The sequence below is a fragment of the Cervus elaphus genome, chromosome X (genome assembly GCF_910594005.1).
Source record: "Cervus elaphus chromosome X, mCerEla1.1, whole genome shotgun sequence".
NCBI lineage: Eukaryota > Metazoa > Chordata > Mammalia > Artiodactyla > Cervidae > Cervus > Cervus elaphus.
The window spans coordinates 86,606,170-86,626,285 of record NC_057848.1 but is presented as its reverse complement, the minus strand read 5'-3'; the positions used below and the strand labels follow the sequence as shown (position 1 = coordinate 86,626,285).

At 38.3% G+C, this 20,116-nt stretch overlaps 1 protein-coding gene and 1 non-coding gene across 3 annotated transcripts in view; both read left to right on the top strand.

Annotated features, from left to right (window-relative positions):
* Positions 1-20,116, top strand: part of DIAPH2 (diaphanous related formin 2) — a 950,551-nt gene that overhangs the window by 685,883 nt on the left and 244,552 nt on the right. For both annotated transcript variants that reach the window (XM_043895289.1, XM_043895287.1), the window contains one exon: positions 17,448-17,612. In XM_043895289.1, coding sequence (XP_043751224.1) covers positions 17,448-17,612 — 165 coding nt within the window. The remainder of the gene's footprint in view (positions 1-17,447; positions 17,613-20,116) is intronic.
* LOC122691098 lies at positions 194-329 on the top strand. Its single transcript, XR_006340336.1, has one exon. It is a non-coding gene; the product is annotated as a small nucleolar RNA SNORA51 (small nucleolar RNA).

Below are 20,116 nucleotides of genomic sequence, written 5' to 3'. Positions count from 1 at the left end.
AACACTTGCCTTCCACGTTCCTGGATTCAACAGCTGAGTCTGTGAAAGTGCCACTAGACAGATGACCATGAAGGTAAGGTATGCATGCGGGCTAAGACACTTCAGTCACGTCAGATTCTTTGCTACCCTATGGATTGTAGCCCGCCCGGCTCCTTTGTCCATGGGGATTCTTCAGGCAAGAATACTGGAGTGGGGCCTCCCGATGCTTACCACAGGCTGTGTTCTTACACTGACTGTATAGAAAGAGGAGGCAGAGTAAATCCACCCCATATACACCTCAGCCCAGGCAGGCCCTTTACCTGGTCTGTATTGTGAATGGGGAGACATGGCGGAAAGAAAAAAAAAAAAAAGAATACTGGAGTGGGTTGCCGTGCCCTCCTCCAGGGTCTCTTCCTAACCCAGGGATTGAACCCCTGTCTCTTACGTCTCCTGCATTGGCAGGAAGTTTCTTTACGGCTAGCACCGCTTGGGAAGCCCATGAAGATAAAGTATACGAATTTATTAAGATTTAATGATCTCCTGGAGTAGGAAATGGCAATCTGCTCCAGTATTCTTGTCTGGAAAATTCCATGGACAGAGGAGCCTGGTGAGCTACATTCAGTCCATGGAGTAGCAAAGAGTCAGACACAATTGAGCTACTAAGCGCATACCTTATGACATCATAGGAAGAAAAAAAGTGAATGCCCAATCAGTGAGATTTGAGAACTTACACAGTATCTTAATTGGGGAAGGGGAGACAGGACATAGGCCACTTAGAGGTGAGTAAAGAATTTTTTAGGGAAGATGAATGAAACATCAGGAGAATAGATAGAAGATATGATAGTATAAGACAATGTTTGTCTGGTGGTTTCAATTTCTAGTCTCCTTTCCTTTAATAAGAGTCATTCTTCTCTGATTAAGAAAACCAGATTAAATTCATACTTTTGTAATCTGGAGGAGTGGTAAGGGTACCCAGGTTCAAATCCTGAATCTACCACTTACTGTGGAGGTAGCATTGAGAAAGTCAATAGACCTCCCTGAGGTGAATTTCATCATGTGTAAAAAGGAGTTACTGATAGCATATATGCATCATAGGGCTATTGGGAGGAGTAAATAAGACAATGCTTATAAAACATTTAGCTCAATGCCTGGTTCATTGTAAGAGTTCACTAAACATTAGTTCCTGCTACTATTGCTCTGCTATTATTTATCTGTCTCCCAACACTAGTTTATAAATTCAATGAGGATTAGGAACCATGTCTTATCACTTTATTTACTTTCTTTTTCTCTGCTTAATCTCCCAGTTTCTTATACATTGTTGCTGCATGATAAATCATGCTGAGGGCTGAATATGAGGTAGGGCTGGAACTGGTACTTGATCTAATTAACATCTGTGTGTGCAGACTATGAATATTCAGTAATAATACTGACATTCTAAAATATACACATCAATCTCAAAGTTTTCTAATCATAACTCTTATGTTACTCTAAACACAACTACTTATATGCCAGTCTCAATAGTTATGCGTTGTCCAACACCTGCTATTTTTTAACTTTTTGATACTATGTAAATTGTTAATAATTTATCAGATAAACTTTAATTGGATATTTACATAATATATACTCTTCTTATCAGTAGTTAGGAACTAACAAGTAGACTTACTGTCATTTGCATAGTATGCTATGTTGCATTAGTCCTAGGGCTTTTCCTTGTTGTTGTTAGTGTATGTGTGTGTACTTATATGTGTGTATGTTTGTGTTAGTTAGCATTTTTTATGCCTTTGAGCAGAAAAAAAAAGTTGGATGATGTCAGTTCCCTGTTTAAAACTTCAATGACTTACATCTTTCTCAAGAAAAATTTCAAAATGCTTGAGAGACCTGTGAGACTTCCCAGGTAACACTAGTCGTAAAGATCCTGCCTGCCAATGCAGGAGATACAACAGATGCGAATTCCATCCCTGGGTTGGGAAGATCCCCTGGAATAGGAAATGGCAACCTGCTCTAGTATTCTTGCCTGGAAAATTCTATGGACATCGGAGCCTGGTAGACTACAGTCCGTGGGGACGCAAAGAGTCAGATGTGATTGAGCGACTGAACACAGCAAGAGACCTATAGAATCTGGCCTCTACAGAGGTCAGGAAATGCCTGCCTCCTATTTCCCACTTACTCCATTGGCTCTAGTAGTCCAAGCTTTTTTTTTTCTCTTTTATGTGGCCACAGTATTTCATCTCCCTCAGAGCCTTCACTCACCCTGCTCCAGTGCTCCTCTGGCTCTGCCCCTTCAAGTCTGAGTTCTAATATTTCATCCATCAAGTGGCATTGGCAAACACTTGACCCACCCATACCCCCACAGTGTAAGTTAGGTCTCCTAAATAAATACTCTTGAAAACCTGTGCTTTGCATTGCATGCTTTTCAACTGGTGTTTAAAAAATTGTATTTGTTTAATGGGTGCTTTCCCACCAAACTGTAATCTCCATGTAAGCCATGACCCAGTGACTTTGTGTCCATATCGAGTACTGTATCCTCAGAACCTAGAAGATACCTGACACAGAGTAGGCACTTAATGGATATGTTTGGATAAATGAAGGTATCTTAGGTATCACTCTCTTAGGTATCTCTGAATGCAAAGATAGAGTCTGTCTTTGGAAAAGACAGAGGAAAAGGAAAAAGGAAAAGTAAAAAGAAATATCCACAAAGACACAGTGAGTGAATACTGAATGCGGGTAGAGAAAAGTAGGAGGGCTGAGTGTACCTCTTACCTCTGTAATGTTCATCAGATCTGTGGCTTTAACTGCAAGCTGATTTAAAAGCATTTTCTTTATACCCAGCCAACTCAGGCCACCTGTGGAAAAATTGGGCTTATTACAAAATTGGTTCATCACTCCAGTAACATAATTGCCTACTATATGTTAAAAACTGGGGACTTTGGTTCAGAATCCCTATCACTGACTATGCTATCTTTGTTATACTATTTAAAGGTCCTATGCCTAAGATTTGTAATCTGATTTTTTAAAAAAAATTTATAGTCTAAATAATGAGACATTTTAAACTGTTATGTTGAACCCAATTGCAATGTATATATACTATATTGTTCTTATTAATATTTCACATTTTAAAATATTCATTATTGCATATTTATCATATAATGTGTGATCTCTAAGTAAATCTCAACTAATATGCCATAATATTATTTTTTAAATAAATTTCTTTAAAAATAGTAATCATTTTTGTCTAAAACTGATGTATTCAAATTAAATGAAAGAATTCATATTTGGATTTTAGCATTTAGAGACATCTTTTCTGATATATTATGGAAAGATAAAATGCTGTCTATATTTTTTTAATAGATTTTACATTTGTGACTTCCTTGCATTTAAACGGATAATTATGCTATGTTGCTAACTAAAGCTTTTTGAAGGTTAAGTGGATCTCAAATTGATTTTTCCAAGTTCTCAACAATCCAGACGTAATGATATTTCAGATTTCAAGTTTTTTATTAAAATCATAAGTAATGTACTGCTTATGAAGATGGAAATTGTAAGAACTAATTTGATTCAGTTCACAATGAGGTACATAAACTCCTTCGTCCCCAGTGTTCTACTAGTGCTTATTCCAGTTCTAATGGAACAAGTCTTATGTATTAACAATTACTCTCCACATCAAAATTAAGTAAAATGACAGTTTTCTCTGCCTAGTATTTGATGAAGCAATGCTATTGTAGAGCAGGTAACAATTTACCCTGACTCTCATAAGGTCCCTAACTGAGTCTGAAAATTAAGATTGATAAAGACAGATTAACAGGAAAAAAAACATATAAATTATTGACTGTAAATTTTACATGGCATGCATGGAAACTTTCATTAGTAAAAGATGACCCAAAGAAATGGTTAAACCTGAGAGGTTTTATGCTGGCTTTGATGAAGAGTTGGAAAGTCATGGAAAGATACGATAGGGCAAAGAAAATGAATCATCGGAAACTGGGGGGACTAAGGTCTATTCATTCAGATTCTTCTTGGTGTCGTTCCTCCATCTTGGAGATAAGATCGTTCCTTTCTTTAGGATATAGGCAAGATACCTCTCATGTGGGGATTTTCTGAACTGTTTCACAGGAGAAGAGCAAGGGGAAACTCACTGACCTTTCTACTTCTATTTTCTCAAATTCCTTCAGCTTAAAGTATTCAATATGCCACAGTGCCATATTGTGGGATAGTGTCCTGAACCCCATCAGCTATTCTGGCATTTAGAAGATAAGGGTTACAGCACCTACCTTCAATCAGTATAGTTATAGCTACTGAAAACAGTTAAAAACTATATATAATATACCTTGGAGAAGGAAACGGCAACTCACTCCTGTATTCTTGCCTGGAGAATTCCATGGACAGAGGAGCCTGGCAGGCTACAGTCCATGGGGGCACAAAGAATTGGTCATGACTGAGTGACTATCACTCGTATATAATGTATACATAAGTGTAAGCAATAATTCGTTTCCTATTTGAATACATGCCTGTGGGTGAATTATAGTTATTTTAAGTTGAATTTTAGGTCCATACTAATACTATGTTAGTAAGGAATATAATATATAAATCTGTATATGTAGTCACACAAAAGCATAGATTATAAAAGCTTTAGACAATTCTATATAGTGTGTAAATACCCAAGTAACTGTGTGAAGACTGCTTCCTTATGTCAAATTTTAAAATAAGTCAATATAAAAATACTTTACTTTTCCAGATTCATGATTGAGATCAAATGGTTTAAAATTAATCTTATATTTAAAAAGTTAATATTTTATCTCCTAGCTTTTTAAAATGCTGACCACATTTTAGTTTGTAAACCTGAAAAACACTTCTCTTAGAGAGAAAATGATGTAATTTTAGTTCACAGTTGTTTAGAATAACTTCTAACATGGAAAAATCAGAAATGCTTTTCTTTGTAGAACAAGGAATTTGAAAGTCAGCTAGTAAAAGGTAAACTTCTCTAAATTGCTTTCCCCCCTTACATTTGATAAGTTTGTATGCATTTGATATGCTGCTTTACCACTTTAAGATTTCTTTTAGTATATAAATTACTATGAAGTGAAGTGAAGTGAAAGTCACTTAGTTGTGTCCAGCTCTTTGCAACCCCATGGACTGTACAGTCCACGGAATCCTCCAGGCAAGAATACTGGAATGGGTAGCCTTTCCCTTCTCCACGGGATCTTTCCAACCCAGGGATCGAACCTAGGTCTCCTACGTTGCAGGCAGATTCTTTACCACCTGAGCCACCAGGGAATTATGAATTATCTCTATCTTTGAAATATTAAAGTACTATGAATTATCTCTATCTTGGAAAGTCCATTGTTTTCCCAGGGTTCTTCTCTCTCAATATTTTAAGGACTCCCAAATTTGCTTAAGCAAATGGGAAGAGGTCACTCTACATGTTGATCCCAGAACAGTCTAATCATCTTCTGCGGAGTGCTTTTTCTTTGATACTGATACAGGTACCATCACCATCTCCTATGGTACCAAAGGCCCAGAAATCTGGGCATTCAGGAGCAAATGGTCTTTTCATCCTGCTCTCACCATTCTTTTCAATAGTTTCTCAAGAAAAGGCATCAGAAAAGCTTCTACTCTTACTTACACAGTGTGCCCCAACTGGCCTTTCTATTTCACCCTAAACATGGCTTCTCATCCCATGCTGTCACAACCCAGCTAAGGGTAGGCTGCCTGGCCCAGAGATGTCCATTACAAGAGTCTAAAACATATTTTCTAAAGTCTCTCTTATAGTCAAGCTTAAATATTCCAAATGAGGAACAGAAGCTCAGTTCAAATCTCTACTCTATCCCCCTTGTCTGTAGGTACAATCCCATTATACCCACTTTATATTGTAAATAGAACAGAAATCTATAGGTAGCTATAAGGATGCCTTGTACATCTTTGATAAGAAGGTGGCTTTCACTTTCTAGGATGAAAACCCATGAGCCACCAAATACCCTTTCATAAAATACATCTTATAATAAATTATTTCTCTACCAGGCATCCCAGAAGATAACTTTTAAGGCTTATTTCCCTTAAAATATATTCTCAATTTCTGTTCTCTAATATAGAAGATAAATAAATGCCCAAGTTAAAATTTTGTCTGTTTAAGTATCTACTAGGGCTACATCTAAGTCTAAATATACAAAGAGCTTAAGCAGGCCATCATTCTACTGGTAAATAACATATTCCCTATTATATATAGCTTTGAAATAAAATCAAAATGATTGAAGCCTACCTTTTTAAAATAAGTTTAATTTTTTAATTGGAGGAAAATTGTTTTACAATGTTGTATTAGTTTCTGCCATGCAACAACATGAATCAGCCATAATTATATATATATAAATATATATATACATATATATATTTCCCCTCCCTCTTGAGCCTCCCTCCCTTCCCCTCATCCCACCCCTCTAGGTCATCACAGAGCACCAGGCTGGGCTCCCTGTGTTACACAGCACCTTCTTACCAGCTGTCTATATTTTACACATTATAGTGTATATATGTCAATGCTACTTTCTCCACTTGTCCCTCCCTCTCCTTCCCCCACTATGTCCACAAATCTGTTGTCTATATCTGTGTCTCCATTCCTTCACTGCAAATAGGTTCATCAATACCAGTTTTCTAGATTTCATATATATGCGTTAATATACAATATTGGTTTTTCACTTTCTCTCACTTATTTCACTCTGTATAATAGACTCTAGGTTCATCCACCTCACTAGGACTGCCTCAAATTCCTTCTGTTTTATGGCTGAGTAATATTCCATTGTATATGTGTACCACATCTTCTTTATCCATTCATCTGTAGATGGACAAATAGGTTGAAGCCTACATTTAAAAATGAATTTAAATGTCAAGATTGATGAAAATAGATGAGATTAAGTGTTTTTATCAAGTCTTTAAAAATATTACTATTAAGGTATTCTCTACAAATAAGGATTGTTGTTGTTTTATCTTAAGATTTATAAGAAGGGTTTTAGTTTCCTAAGTACCCAAATCAACTCCATGGCTCTTCTTCCAATTTGGTGTTATAATGAGACTACTCTTTCACCAAATATTTCTTGAGAAACTGTATGGCATAGCAGTTAAAAATATGAGTTATGGATCCATTCACAGTTTGTCCTCATTACTGTGACTTACCAGCTGTATGACCTGGAGGAAATTCTTAATTCAGAAAGCAGTTCTGAGGATTAATTGCATGAATCCATGGGAAGTGTGAAAGTCACTGAGTTGTGTTCGACTCTTTGCGACCCCATAGACTATACAGTCCATGTAATTCTCCAGGCGAGAATACTCGAGTGGGATAGCCTTTCCTTTCTCCAGGGGATCTTCTCAACCCAGGGATTGAACCATGTTCTCCAGCATTACAGGCAGATTCTTTATCAGCTGAGCCACAGGGAAGCCCAAGAACACTGGAGTGGGTAGACTATCCCTTCTCCAGAGGATCTTCCTGACCCAGGAATTGAACTGGGTCTTCTGCACTGCAGGCAGGTTCCTTACCAAATGAGTTATCAGGGAAGAAATATGATTGATTATATTCTTTGCAGCCAAAGATGGATAAGTTCTATACAGTCAGCAAAAACAAGACTGGGAGCTGACTGTGGCTCAGATCATGAACTCCTTATTGCCAAATTCAGACTTAAATTGAAGAAAGTAGGGAAAACCACTAGACCATTCAGGTATGACCTAAATCAAATCCCTTATGATTTTACAGTAGAAGTGACAAATAAATTCAAGGGATTAGATATGATAGAGTGCCTGAAGAACTATGGATGGAGGTTCGTGACATTGTACAGGAGGCACTGATCAAGACCATCCCCAAGAAAAAGAAATGAAAAAAGGCAAAATGGCTGTCTTGGGAGGCCTTGCAGATAACTGTGAAAAGAAGAGAAGCAAAAGGCAAAGGAGAAAAAGATATACCCATTTGAATGCAGAGTTCCAAAGAATAGCAAGGAGAGATAAGAAAGCTTTCCTCAGTGATCAATGCAAAGAAATAGAGGAAAACAACAGAATGGGAAAGACTAGAGATCTCTTCAAAAAAATTAGAGATACCAAGGGAACATTTCATGCAAAGATGGGCTCAATAAAGGACAGAAATGTTATGGACCTAACGTATGGACCAAGATTCAGCTTAGCAGTGACAGGTTTTTTTTTTTTTTAATTTTTAATTGGAGGATAATTGCTTTACATTGTCGTGTTGGTTTCTGCTGTACAATAACCTGAATCAGCCATGTTGTGCTGTGTTCTCAGTCACATCTAAGTCTTTGAGACATGGACATGAGCCTGCCAGGCTCCTCTGTCCATGGAGTTTTCCAGGCAAGAATATGGTAGTGGGTTGCCACTTCCTACTCCAGGGAGTCTTTCTGACCCAGGTATCAAGCTTGTCTCTCTTGCATCTCCTACATTGGCAGGCAGATTCTTTACCACTGCACCACCTAGGAAGCCTGAATCAGTCATTGTTTTTCAGTTGATAAGTTGTGCCTGACTCTTTGTGACCCCATAAACTACAGCACTCCAGACTCACCTGTCCTTCATTATCTCCCTGAATTTGCTCAAAATCATGTCCATTGATTGAGTCAGTGATGCCATCCAGCCATCTCATCCTCTCTCTCCCGCTTCTCCTCTTACCCTCAATCTTTCCCAGCATCAGGGTCTTTTCCAGTGATTTGGCTGTTGACATCTGACTTCAGAACCAGTGGCCAAAATATTGAAGCTTCATCGTCAGCATCTGTCCTCCCAATGAATATTCAGGGTTTTTTCCTTTAGGATTAACTGCTTTGATCCCCTGGCAGTCCAAGGAATTATCTGTATGCTCTTGGGTAATTGAGAAGGTAAGGAGGAGAGAGGTAAGAAGAAAAGGGACTGGGACGTCCCTGGTCCAAAGGCTGTCCAAAGGACTCTCGATAATCTTCTCTAGCACCACAGTTCAAAATCATCAATTCCTCGGCACTCAGCCATATGTATGTATGTGTGTGTGTATGTATGTGTGTATGTATGTATGTATGTGTGTGTGTATGTATGTATGTGTGTGTGTATGTGTGTGTATATATATACATATATATACATATAGCCTCCCTGTTGAACCTCTTTCTCCCCCCCTCTAGGATATCAAAGAGCACCAGGCTTTCTGTGTTATATAGCAAGTTCCCACTAGCTATCTGTTTTATACGTGGTAGTGTATATATGCCCATGGCAGTTTTAAAAGGGGAAAAGGAGGAGGAATCTCAGTGAATAATCAAAGCAGGCAGCTGGATTCTTCATCATTCTCCATTGTGTGCAGACTGGTTGAGTCTCTGTTTAGATGGTGTCCTGCCTGCATGATCTGCCAGCAGGATAACTAATGGAACAGTTGAGGGTAGAGAGCTAGTCCTTCTATAAGTATTTAATTCTTCATTCTCACTTCTTTTTATCTAGGAAAAGAACCAACAGGTTAGGCAAGATGCAGTGTGCATTCAGGAGAGCATGAGTTAGGAGTTAAGTTAAATTGCCTAGTGGTCTTGTTCCTGTAGTTAGGTTCTTTTAGAGGGGAACAGAAATGGGTAAACAGGAAAGAGCTGTTTTCAGAGAGGCAGTGGTCAACAAGACAGACATGGTCTACTCTCTTCAGCTATATTTTTAAGTGAGGAAAATTGGCAATGAAATGGTAAATAAATAAAAATGATAATGTCACATAATGATAAGTTCTCAGCATGAAATAAAATAGACCAAAGTAATAGTGATGAGAGTAGACATTTCATATTGGAAAGTTGGTAAAAGCATCTCTGAGGAGGTTATGGTTGAGCTGAAGTTGAATGACCTGGTGAAAAAGAAACCTTCTGGGCAGAAAGAGGAGCAAGTCCAAGGGCCCTGGGTTGGGTATGATAACTTGCTAAGCACAAGGAAGAGAAAGAAGGTTAATGAATCTGGACATATTGCTTAAGAGGGAGAATGAGATGAGATTAGATTGCAGAGGTGGGTAAAAACCAGATCATATAGAACCTCATAAAGCTTGAGAATGAAATTGGATTTTGTTACAAGTATCATGGGAAACTATCAGAGGCTTTTCATGAGAGGATTTACATTTGAGATACCATAGAGGCCATGAAAAATAAAAGGTAGAGATGACAAGCAGGCAGTTGCTTACAGAAGTATCTCAGAGGAGAGACTGGGGCTACAAGTATAGTTCGGGAGTCATCAATGTAAATGGTATTTCAAGTCATGTGAATTGCTGAGGTCAGTTAGGTAGACTATAGACAGAGGACTCAGGACCAAGCCCTCAGGGTTCTCTAACATTTTATGGAAGTTGTCAGAGAAAGAGAGGAGATAAGAGAAAAACATTATAAGCATGAGGGTGTGTGTCATAGAAACTAAGAAAACTGGCTAAATGTTGCATGTGGGTGAGACATCAAAAGAAGGACAGAGGTGAATGTTGAATTTGGCAACGTCAGTTCAGTTCAGTTCAGTCGCTCAGTTGTGTCCAACTCTTTGCGACCCCATGAATCGCAGCACGCCAGGCCTCCCTGTCCATCACCAACTCCCGGAGTTTACTCAAACCATGCCCATCGAGATGGTGATACCATCCAGCCATCTCATCCTCTGTGGTCCCTTTCTCCTCCTACCCCCAATCCCTCCCAGCATCAGGGTCTTTTCCAACGAGTCAACTCTTCGCATGAGGTGGCCAAAGTATTGGAGTTTCAGCTTCAGCATCAGTCCTTCCAATGAACACTCAGGACTGATCTCCTTTAGGATGGACTGGTTGGATCTCCTTGCAGTCCAAGGGATTCTCAAGAGTCTTCTCCAACACCACAGTTCAAAAGCATCAATTTTTCGGCACTCAGCCTTCTTCACAGTCCAACTCTCACATCCATACATGACCCCTGGAAAATCCATAGCCTTGACTAGATGGACCCTTGTTGGCAAAGTAATGTCTCTGCTTTTTAATATGCTGTCTAGGTTGGTCATAACTTTCCTTCCAAGGAGTAAGTGTCTTTTAATTTCATGGCTGCAGTCACCATCTGCAATGATTTTGGAGCCCAAAAAAATAAAGTCTGACACTGTTTCCACTGTCTCCCCATCTATTTCCCATGAGGTGATGGGACCAGATGCCATGATCTTAGTTTTCTGAATGTTAAGGTTTAAGCCAACTTTTTCACTCTCCTCTTTCACTTTCATCAAGAAGCTCTTTAGTTCCTCTTCACTTTCTGCCATAAGGGTGGTGTCATCTGCATATCTGAGGTTATTGATATTTCTCCCAGCAATCTTGATTCCAGCTTGTGCTTCTCCCAGCCCAGCATTTCTCATGATGTACTATGCATATAAGTTAAATAAGCAGGGTGACAATATACAGCCTTGACGTACTCCTTTTCCTGTTTGGAACTAGTCATGGTCATTGTCATTATAAATAATACATTTCTGTATGAAAAGAATTTCCATATGAAAAGAATATTAAACTAGTATCATGAAAAGATTATCATGATTTGTACTCTAGGGGAGGAAAAATAATTTCTTCTCTACCCTTCTGAGCAATTGACATGACCCACCCCCTGGCCACTCTGTAATAAAGACAGAATAACAAGAGAAAACTAGGTAGAAGTTGATAAACATGTATACCTCAAGTGTATATAGCAGATACGCAGAAACAAATGAGAAACTCCCTAAAGTAGCCTAAGTCACCAGCTTAAATACCACCTTCAGCTAAAGGCAACTTCAGTGATACTCTTGATATCCTTGATTTTCTGGCGATTTAGAGTCATCCTTCTCTTCCTGGTAACTCAGCTGGTAAAGAATCCACCTGCAATGCGGGAGACCTGGGTTTAATCCCTGGATTGGGAAGATCCCGTGGAGAAGGGAATGACTACCCACTCCAGTATTCTAGCCTGGATAATTCCATGGACTCTATAGTCCATGGCATCACAAAGGATTGGGCATGCTGAGTGACTTTCACTTTCACTTTCTCTTCCTGGTTCAGAGAGGAACCTTAACCAGTGGAGATTAACCATCCTTAACCAGTGGAGATTTTCTTTATAAATGGAAATTTCCCTTTCAAAAGGGTAGCTTTTACTCTTTTCAGAGCTTTTACTCTGTCTGCTCTTTCTCAATCAGCTCAAAATAATCTATGCCAAGGAGACGTGTTTTGAGATGGCACATTCACTGCATTCTAACCTTAGAATAGATGAGTGCCTTTTTTGGGGGTAGGGGAAATGTAATTTATTATGTTTACCGTTGCATTTTATCTACTTTTGACAATTCTAAAAATTGAAATAGTGGTATTTCTCTGCCTTTTTGATAAGGTGATATGAAGGATATGAAACATAGTATATTGTAAATAGCAAAGAGTTGTACAAATGCAAATTAATAAGTAGAATTGTTTGTAATGTTAGACTATAAACTGCTTTGGGGTCTGGATTAGGTTTTAATGATCATTGTATGGAGCACAGTGCTTAGCAGAATACTAACCAGTATCTTGTATCTAGTAGCTGCTCAAAAAAATGACTGAATTTTAAAAATGACTGAAAATAAAGAAGTGGAAAGAAATGATGGTATCTAGTTCTTTATCATCTGCAGAATCCCAAGTAGGATTTGGTGACAGGGTTGTGATTGTGAAAAATTTCAGTGCTGATTCACGCCCTCCATCCCTTTTACAAAGTAATCACTGTGAAGAGAAGTCAAGGACTTGGAGATTGGGATGCTCTCCAGTTATTAATTCTAAGCTACAGCTTTCCCAGAATGTTTCAGATTTTCTCACTTTGGTATACAGACAGAATTTCTGAAATCAGTTTTTCTTCTAGGAGAACAAATTTGTGAAATTGTGTATCACCACATGGGCATATTTTAGCTGGCAGAAAATTGTGTTATGATAAATGGGAAGTGTACAGTTTTTTGCCTTTGTTTTTGATCTTTAGCTTTTTCTCCGTGCTGTACAGATGTTGAACCTTCTGAAGTACACATGGTTTAGTACCTTGCTGCAAATAGGATGTAAGTAAGTGACCTTTGCAAAGCGTGTGTTCTTAGCAAGTCTGGCATGAGTCTGTTTTATTTAGGCAAGAGAGACTAGAGAACAAAAATTTCACTTTCATTCTGTGGCAAGAAATAAAGAGAACTGTCTTATTTCTGCAGCTCTCAAACAGGATGTTCAACACTCTCTTAAAAATCAAACAAATATGATATTCTCAGAGGGAAAATCAGGTAGCATTATGTGCAACCCTTCTGTTGGTAAAAAGGAAAGTAGAGTAAGTCAGAAATACATGAATTCTTCCAGGTCTATTGACAGCAAAATGGACTTGAGGATTGGAAGATTTAATGTGACTCCTTAGCAAGGAAGAGGTTGAAGTGTAGCTAACATGAATGCTAAAACTTAAGTAGCATAAGAAGGAACCTAGGAAGGGGGGCATCTCACTTTTAAAATCTTGCTATACCCCATAAATGTCAGCTGCAAAGTAATTTTCCAGAAATAGTCTGATTTCCCTACTGACTTGCATTGTGAAACTAGAGCTGTGTTCCCATGGAAAATAAATTTGGCCCGAGGTTCTAATAAAACACACTGAATAATTCAGAAAATTTTATAAAATCCAGCATTTCAAGAAGACAGTTATCAGTACCTGATAAAATAATACTATCACAAAATGTGAATGCACTGTGCATGTGTGCATGAGTGTGCGCATACTAGGTCGCTTCAGTTGTGTCCGACTCTTTGCGTCACCATGACTATAGCCCTCCAGGCTCCTCTGTCCATGGGATTCTCTAAGCAAAAATACTGGAGTGGGTTGCCACGTCCTCCTGCAGGGGATCTTCCCGACCCTGTTGTTGTTCAGTTGCTCAGTTGTGTCCAACTCTTTGCAATCCCATAGACAGCATATGGACAACCCCATAGCACAGCAGGCTTCCCTGTCCTTCACCATCTCTCAGAGCTTGCTCATTGAGTTGGTGATGCCATCCAACCATCTCATCCTCTGTCGTCTCCTTTTCCTCTTGCCTTCTGTCTTTGCCAGCATCAGGGTCTTTTCCAGACCCTGTAGTGGGTCTTAAAATAGCACACCCAAAACTGTACTGTTATTCTTTTTTAACAAATCATAGTAATGGGCTTCCCAGGTGGCACTAGTGGTAAAGAACCTGCCTGCCAACACAGGATGTAAGAGATGTGGGTTTGATTACTGGTCAGGAACACTCCATGCAGGAGAGCATGGCATCCCACTCCAGTATTCTTCCCCGGAGAATCCCATGGACAGAGGAGCCTGGTGGGCTACAGTCGTGGGGTTGCAAAGAGTCGAACACAACTGAAGCGACTTAGCACACATAACATGCAGTCTAATACCTTTGCATTTTAAGACATTTTGCTTCTGTGATGATTATTGATTTTTAATAGACTTAACTTTAATTGTGAAAGGTATATTTGGTTTCCTTTGTATTCTTTGTGGTTAGTCTACTTACCTTTCTCTGAAGCATCCTTATCAATTAACATTCAATAGCTTTCAGCCATAGAAGAAAGACCAGAAGGAAATGCTCTAAAATGTTCACAACACTGATTTGTTAGAAATTTTAGTTTACTTATGTTTTTATATTTCTGAGTCACCTAAATAGGTGATTTTCTATATATCTTCTATAATCAAGAATAAAGTTGATAATTTATTTCTATAAATATATACATAATGAGATACATTTCAGTTCAATTCAGTTCAGTTGCTCAGTCGTGTCCGACTCATTGGGACCCCATGAACCGCAGCATGCCAGGCCTCCTTGTCCATCACTAACTCCCAGAGTTTACACAAACTCATGTCCATTGAGTCAGTGATGCCATCCAACCATCTTATCCTCTGTCGTCCCCTTCTCCTCCTGCCTTCAGTCTTCCCCAACATCAGAGTCTATTCACGTAAGTCAGCTCTTCCCATCAGGTGGCCAAAATATTGGAGTTTCAACTTCAACATCAGTCCTTCCAATGAACACCCAGGACTGATCTCCTTTAGCATGGACTGGTTGGATCTCCTTGCAGTCCAAGGGACTCTCAAGAGTCTTCTCCAACACCACAGTTCAAAAGCATCAATTCTTCTGAGCTCAGCTTTCTTTATAGTCCATCTCTCACGTCTATACATGACCACTGGAAAAACCATAACCTTGACTAGACAGACCTTTGTTGACAAAGTAATGTCTCTGCTTTTTAACATGCCGTCTAGGTTGGTTATAACTTTCCTTCTAAGTTGTAAACGTCTATTAATTTCATGGCTGCAATCACAATCTGCAGTAATTTTGGAGCCCAGAAAAATAAAGTTAGCCACTGTTTCCACTGTTTCCCCATCTATTTGTCATGAAGTGATGGGACCGGATGCCGTGATCTTAGTTTTCTGAATGTTGAACTTTAAGCCAACTTTTTCACTCTCCTCTTTCACTTTCGTCAAGAGGCTCTTTAGTTCTTCTTCACTTTCTGCCATAAGGGTGGTGTCATCTGCATATCTCAGGTTATTGATATTTCTCCCGGCAATCTTGATTCCCACTTTTGCTTCTTCCAGCCCAGCGTTTCTCATGATGTACTCTGCATATAAGTTAAATAAGCAGGGTGACAATATACAGCCTTGATGTATTCCTTGTCCTATTTGGAACCAGTCTGTTGTTCCATGTCCAGTTCTAGCTGTTGCTTCCTGACCTGCATTGTTTCTCAAGAGGTAGGTCAGGTGGTCTGGTATTCCCATCTCTTTCAGAATTTTTCACAGTTTATTGTGATCCACACAGTCAAAGGCTTTGGCATAGTCAATAAAACAGAAATAGATGTTTTTCTGGAACTCTCTTGCTTTTTTGATGATGGACCCATTTAAATATCTGATTCCTTTTATGCTTTGGTAGTAGTGGTTGTTGTTATGACTTTTATGATAAAAAATTTTAAAGCAGTGATGTAATTAATTTTAAAACAAATACTCTTCTGGAGTATACTACTGTTAAGTGTAGTCCTGGTATTATTGAACCAAATTTGGGTCCACTTGCCTGCACACAGTAAAGCCAATCTACTGACACCAGGTTATGGTGAAGGACACTGTAGCATTTATAGGCGCCAGACAAGGAGAAAGGGTCTGGTTGGCTTGTGCTTAACACCCCCAAACTCCCTGAAGGGTTTTTTAGGAAAGCATTTTTAAAGGCCTGATTTTGGGGGTGGGGGCATGTCTCAAGGTTTGTGATCAGCTCATGTACAATTCTCTTGGTTGGTTGGTTGATTGTGAAGTAACAGGGTGGTATCACAAGGGTTAATGTCACCAATCCTTAGGCTCCAGTAGACCTGGGGGCTAAGTGCACAAGATCACCAAGTAGTTAAATATCTTCCATTTGGTGGGGGTTTTAGCATTTGTAAAACAACTTAGAAAATGTGCAACAGATACTATTATCTAGGTACTTCAGAGAGGAGCTAAAGCAGAGAATATGGGGAAGCGGTCTGTCATGGGAAGGCCTCATATGGTCCTACTGGGTTATACACTACTGGCAGTCACAGCAACAGCTGGAAACATTAGAATTGTATCCTCAGGGCCCTGGGCTCAGGCTTAACAAATAACATTTTAGGTTCTAAAAAGCCATTTGGGTGATTAAGGTTCTAGAAATACATTAGAATGTCTCTCTCCCCCTTTCTTTCCTCCCTTCTTCTATCTTTCTCTTCATAGTTCTTCCTCTCCTCCCATCTTTCTCTCCCTTTCCTTCCCCCTCCTCATATGGGATATATGTATATGTATATACACACACATACAGGTACATAACCTATATACAGAATTCACTGTAACCTCTTTACCTATATAGAATGTGTATTTAACACAGAAAATACATACTGTCCCCCTAAGTTTTTGTTGCTATTTCCTTTTACCTTATCTAGCTCATAAAATGATATGAGGCAGTTTTCTGATGTTTGTACTTCTGTGCTTTCACTTAGCAAACATGTTCATGGTTATACCTTAAATAGTTCTGCCTCATTTATAGATTTTCAAAGCTCACTAAACAATGTAATGACTACAGCAAGTTGTTATGGGCTGCATTGTGCCCCACCCACTCCAAATTCACATGTTGAAGCCCTAACCCTCAAAACTTCCAAATGTGACTGTATTTGGAGATAGGACATTTAGAGAGGTAAGTAAGTTTAAATGAGGTCCTTAAGGTGCGCCCTAATGCAATATAACTAGCATCCTCTTAAGAAGAAATTCGGACACAGACAACAAGGACAGAGGGACCACCAGGTAAGGACACAGCAAGAAGGCAGTCATCTGCAAGCCAAGGAGAGAAGTTACAGAAGAAAGCAGATTTGCTGACAGCTTCATATTGGATTGCTAGCCTATTAAACTATGAGAAAATGAATTTCTGTTAAGTTACCCAGTCTGTGGTATTTTGTCATGGTAACCTTAGCAAAGTAATGTGGAAGTATTTACAGAAATGATGATATAATTCAATCTTAACATCTAATGATTACCTTTAAGGTACTCTGTGGATCATGTTCCTTAACAGAAAGCTACAGCTTTACAAAGAGTGCCAGAGACCAGTATGAAAAACTATTCACCATGCACAACAACATGGTAAAGCTCTATGAGAATCTTGGAGAATACTTTATTTTTGACTCTAAGACTGTGAGCATAGAAGAATTCTTTGGTGATCTCAGCAACTTTCGAACTTTATTCCTGGTGAGTAATATGTCTTAAAGTCTTGCAAGGCTTGTTGCTTTGATTTTTAAATGGTTTCTTCCATAAGAATTTTATTTTATTTACCTATTGACAACATTGATTTCATGTTATAGCCCTTTACCAGGAATTGACAGATATTTTATACCTGCGACATGGATAAAAATTGTTGGCTGACTTACCATATAATGGGACCCTAAATGAATTATCTTCAACTTTAGGCACAAATGGGAATTTTCCTGCTGAAATTTTATAGAAAATGAATGAGTTGGTACTCAAATGACCCTGATTCTTTAAACAGCATAATATTATAATTTTACCTAGCTTAAAAATTAACATCTAAAATCCTTTTTTACTCAATGTATTAAAATGCTGTGATTGATGAACTAGCTTCTTTCATAGTCTAGATGAGAAACTGATTCTAAATTGGATGATATAAATGGCCTGAAATACCTAAAGTTTCTTTAGGAATGTGGGCTCTCCTTCTTCAAACTGTAACTCTTAGGGGTAACGGTAAATATTAGCATTAATTGGCAGTAGATCATCAGGGTGCCAGTTACAATGCTAGAGGAAAGCAAAAGCTTTGTTGTATAAATGCTGTGGAAATACTGCTTTACATTCAGTGAAGGCATAGTAAAGCACAGTCTCTGTGATCTTTATGATCCTAATACAAAGATGTGCATAATAGTTGATATCGATCAAGTCCATTTTTTAAAGAAGGAATTCTAACAAATATGCCCAGCAGGAAGATCTGTCAACAAACTAATTGATTGCAGTTTGAGGTATATTTCTATCCTCAAAGCAATTATTTGCTAAATAAGGCTCTCTCTTTTAGTTGATGGTGTTGGCCTCATGAAATAATTTGATTTTGGTGTCATTTACACAGTCTATGAGCTACAAACATACTTGTAGAAAACATTTGCTTTCATCTGCTGATTTAGGACATGTGACCCAGAGCACACCCCAGCTTTGGTGATAGAAACGAAACAAAAAACTTTCATAAATATGATCATTTGTCTTATTTTTTATTGAGAATATTAGCTTAGTTTGGCCTTTGTTCTTTGCCCCTTAATAGGCATGCATATTTTATTTTTTAGTAGTAAAAGGTGTTCTATTGATAGAGTTGTGTTTTTCAAAACTTTGAAGTTATAAATACGACATAAACATAAGAACACACTCAGGTTATAACTACTTGAATTATTTTTGAAAAGAATAAAAAATCTGTTAAAAGGATTGGGGACTAGTAAATATACTTCAATTGACACACGGAAAAGAGAAATCAAATAATTGTTTGGATAGCATCAATGTCTATGGGTGAACAAAGAAATAAACAAATGTAATTAATATTTCAATCTCTATGAAAAAAGATTTTGTTTTAACATGAATGGGATCCTGAGACACTGCTTGTCATATCATGTGCCCCTCATCTCCCCAATACATGGACACTGAGTAAAATTTGCTATACTTTTCTCATGTTGCAGCATTTATTTAAGGACAATTCTTCTGTGACAGCTTATGTTTAGTCTTATTATCCAGTTGCTTAGAAGACTTCCTAAGAGCTATACTTATATTTTCTCTCAATCATAACTTAATTTTAAAAAGCTAAGGATATTAATAATAAGAAGAACTAATTGTATGTCCTGGTGCTCTCACAAATAAGCTATGTGATTAGGTTAAATCATTTATCTTTCTAGCTAGTTAGCTAGTAAGTTAGGAAATGACAGAATTACACTACTGATCTCTAAGAACTTCTTTCTTTTTAGAGTCTATGATTCATGGTGGGAATTAGAGAGAGATATTTGTACTACATACATAAACGGGGTATGTCTCTTTGTCTCCTGGCCTCACTGTGGGTGTAGCTTGAGTACAGGGAAATGATTTATTTGTCACAAATCTTTCTCTTAAATACCTGAAGTCTGGTTTTGTGTGCATGGAAGTTACCTTCTTGAGAACCTGCTAAGAGTTTGGGAGCTTTCATAACAGGTAACCACTCCTACACTGTATCTTTTGTCAGCCATTGCTATCTGTCCTACTGAGTACTACTTCTTCTATTTACAAATCCGTGTCAACTTACTGGCATGAAAAGTAGGTATGCAACTTTTTAGCCGTTTTGAAGTTGGATTAGTCATATAATGTCTCTGGGGTTTCCTCATTTATAAAATATGGGTGATAGTTCCTTCCATGTCTTCCTCACCACGATGTGAGAACACATCATAACCTATTCTGGGCAGATGGAGAGTATTACTAGTCATTCTTTGCCCATCCATTCAATTATTACTTGTTTAGAGCCAACTTGATTTGGGTAATGCTCTAGTCCAGAGATAAAAGGAAGAGAATAGTTTCTCTCTATCCATGAGTGGAGGGAGATGGACAAATGCAATATAGTTTGATAAGTGCTGCTATAGGAATATATCAGGGTGCTATAATAATACAATAGAGGAGATGCCTAACCCTGCCAGAGCTGCCCAGAGAAACCGTCAAAGAGAAAGTGACATTTAGGCAGTCTG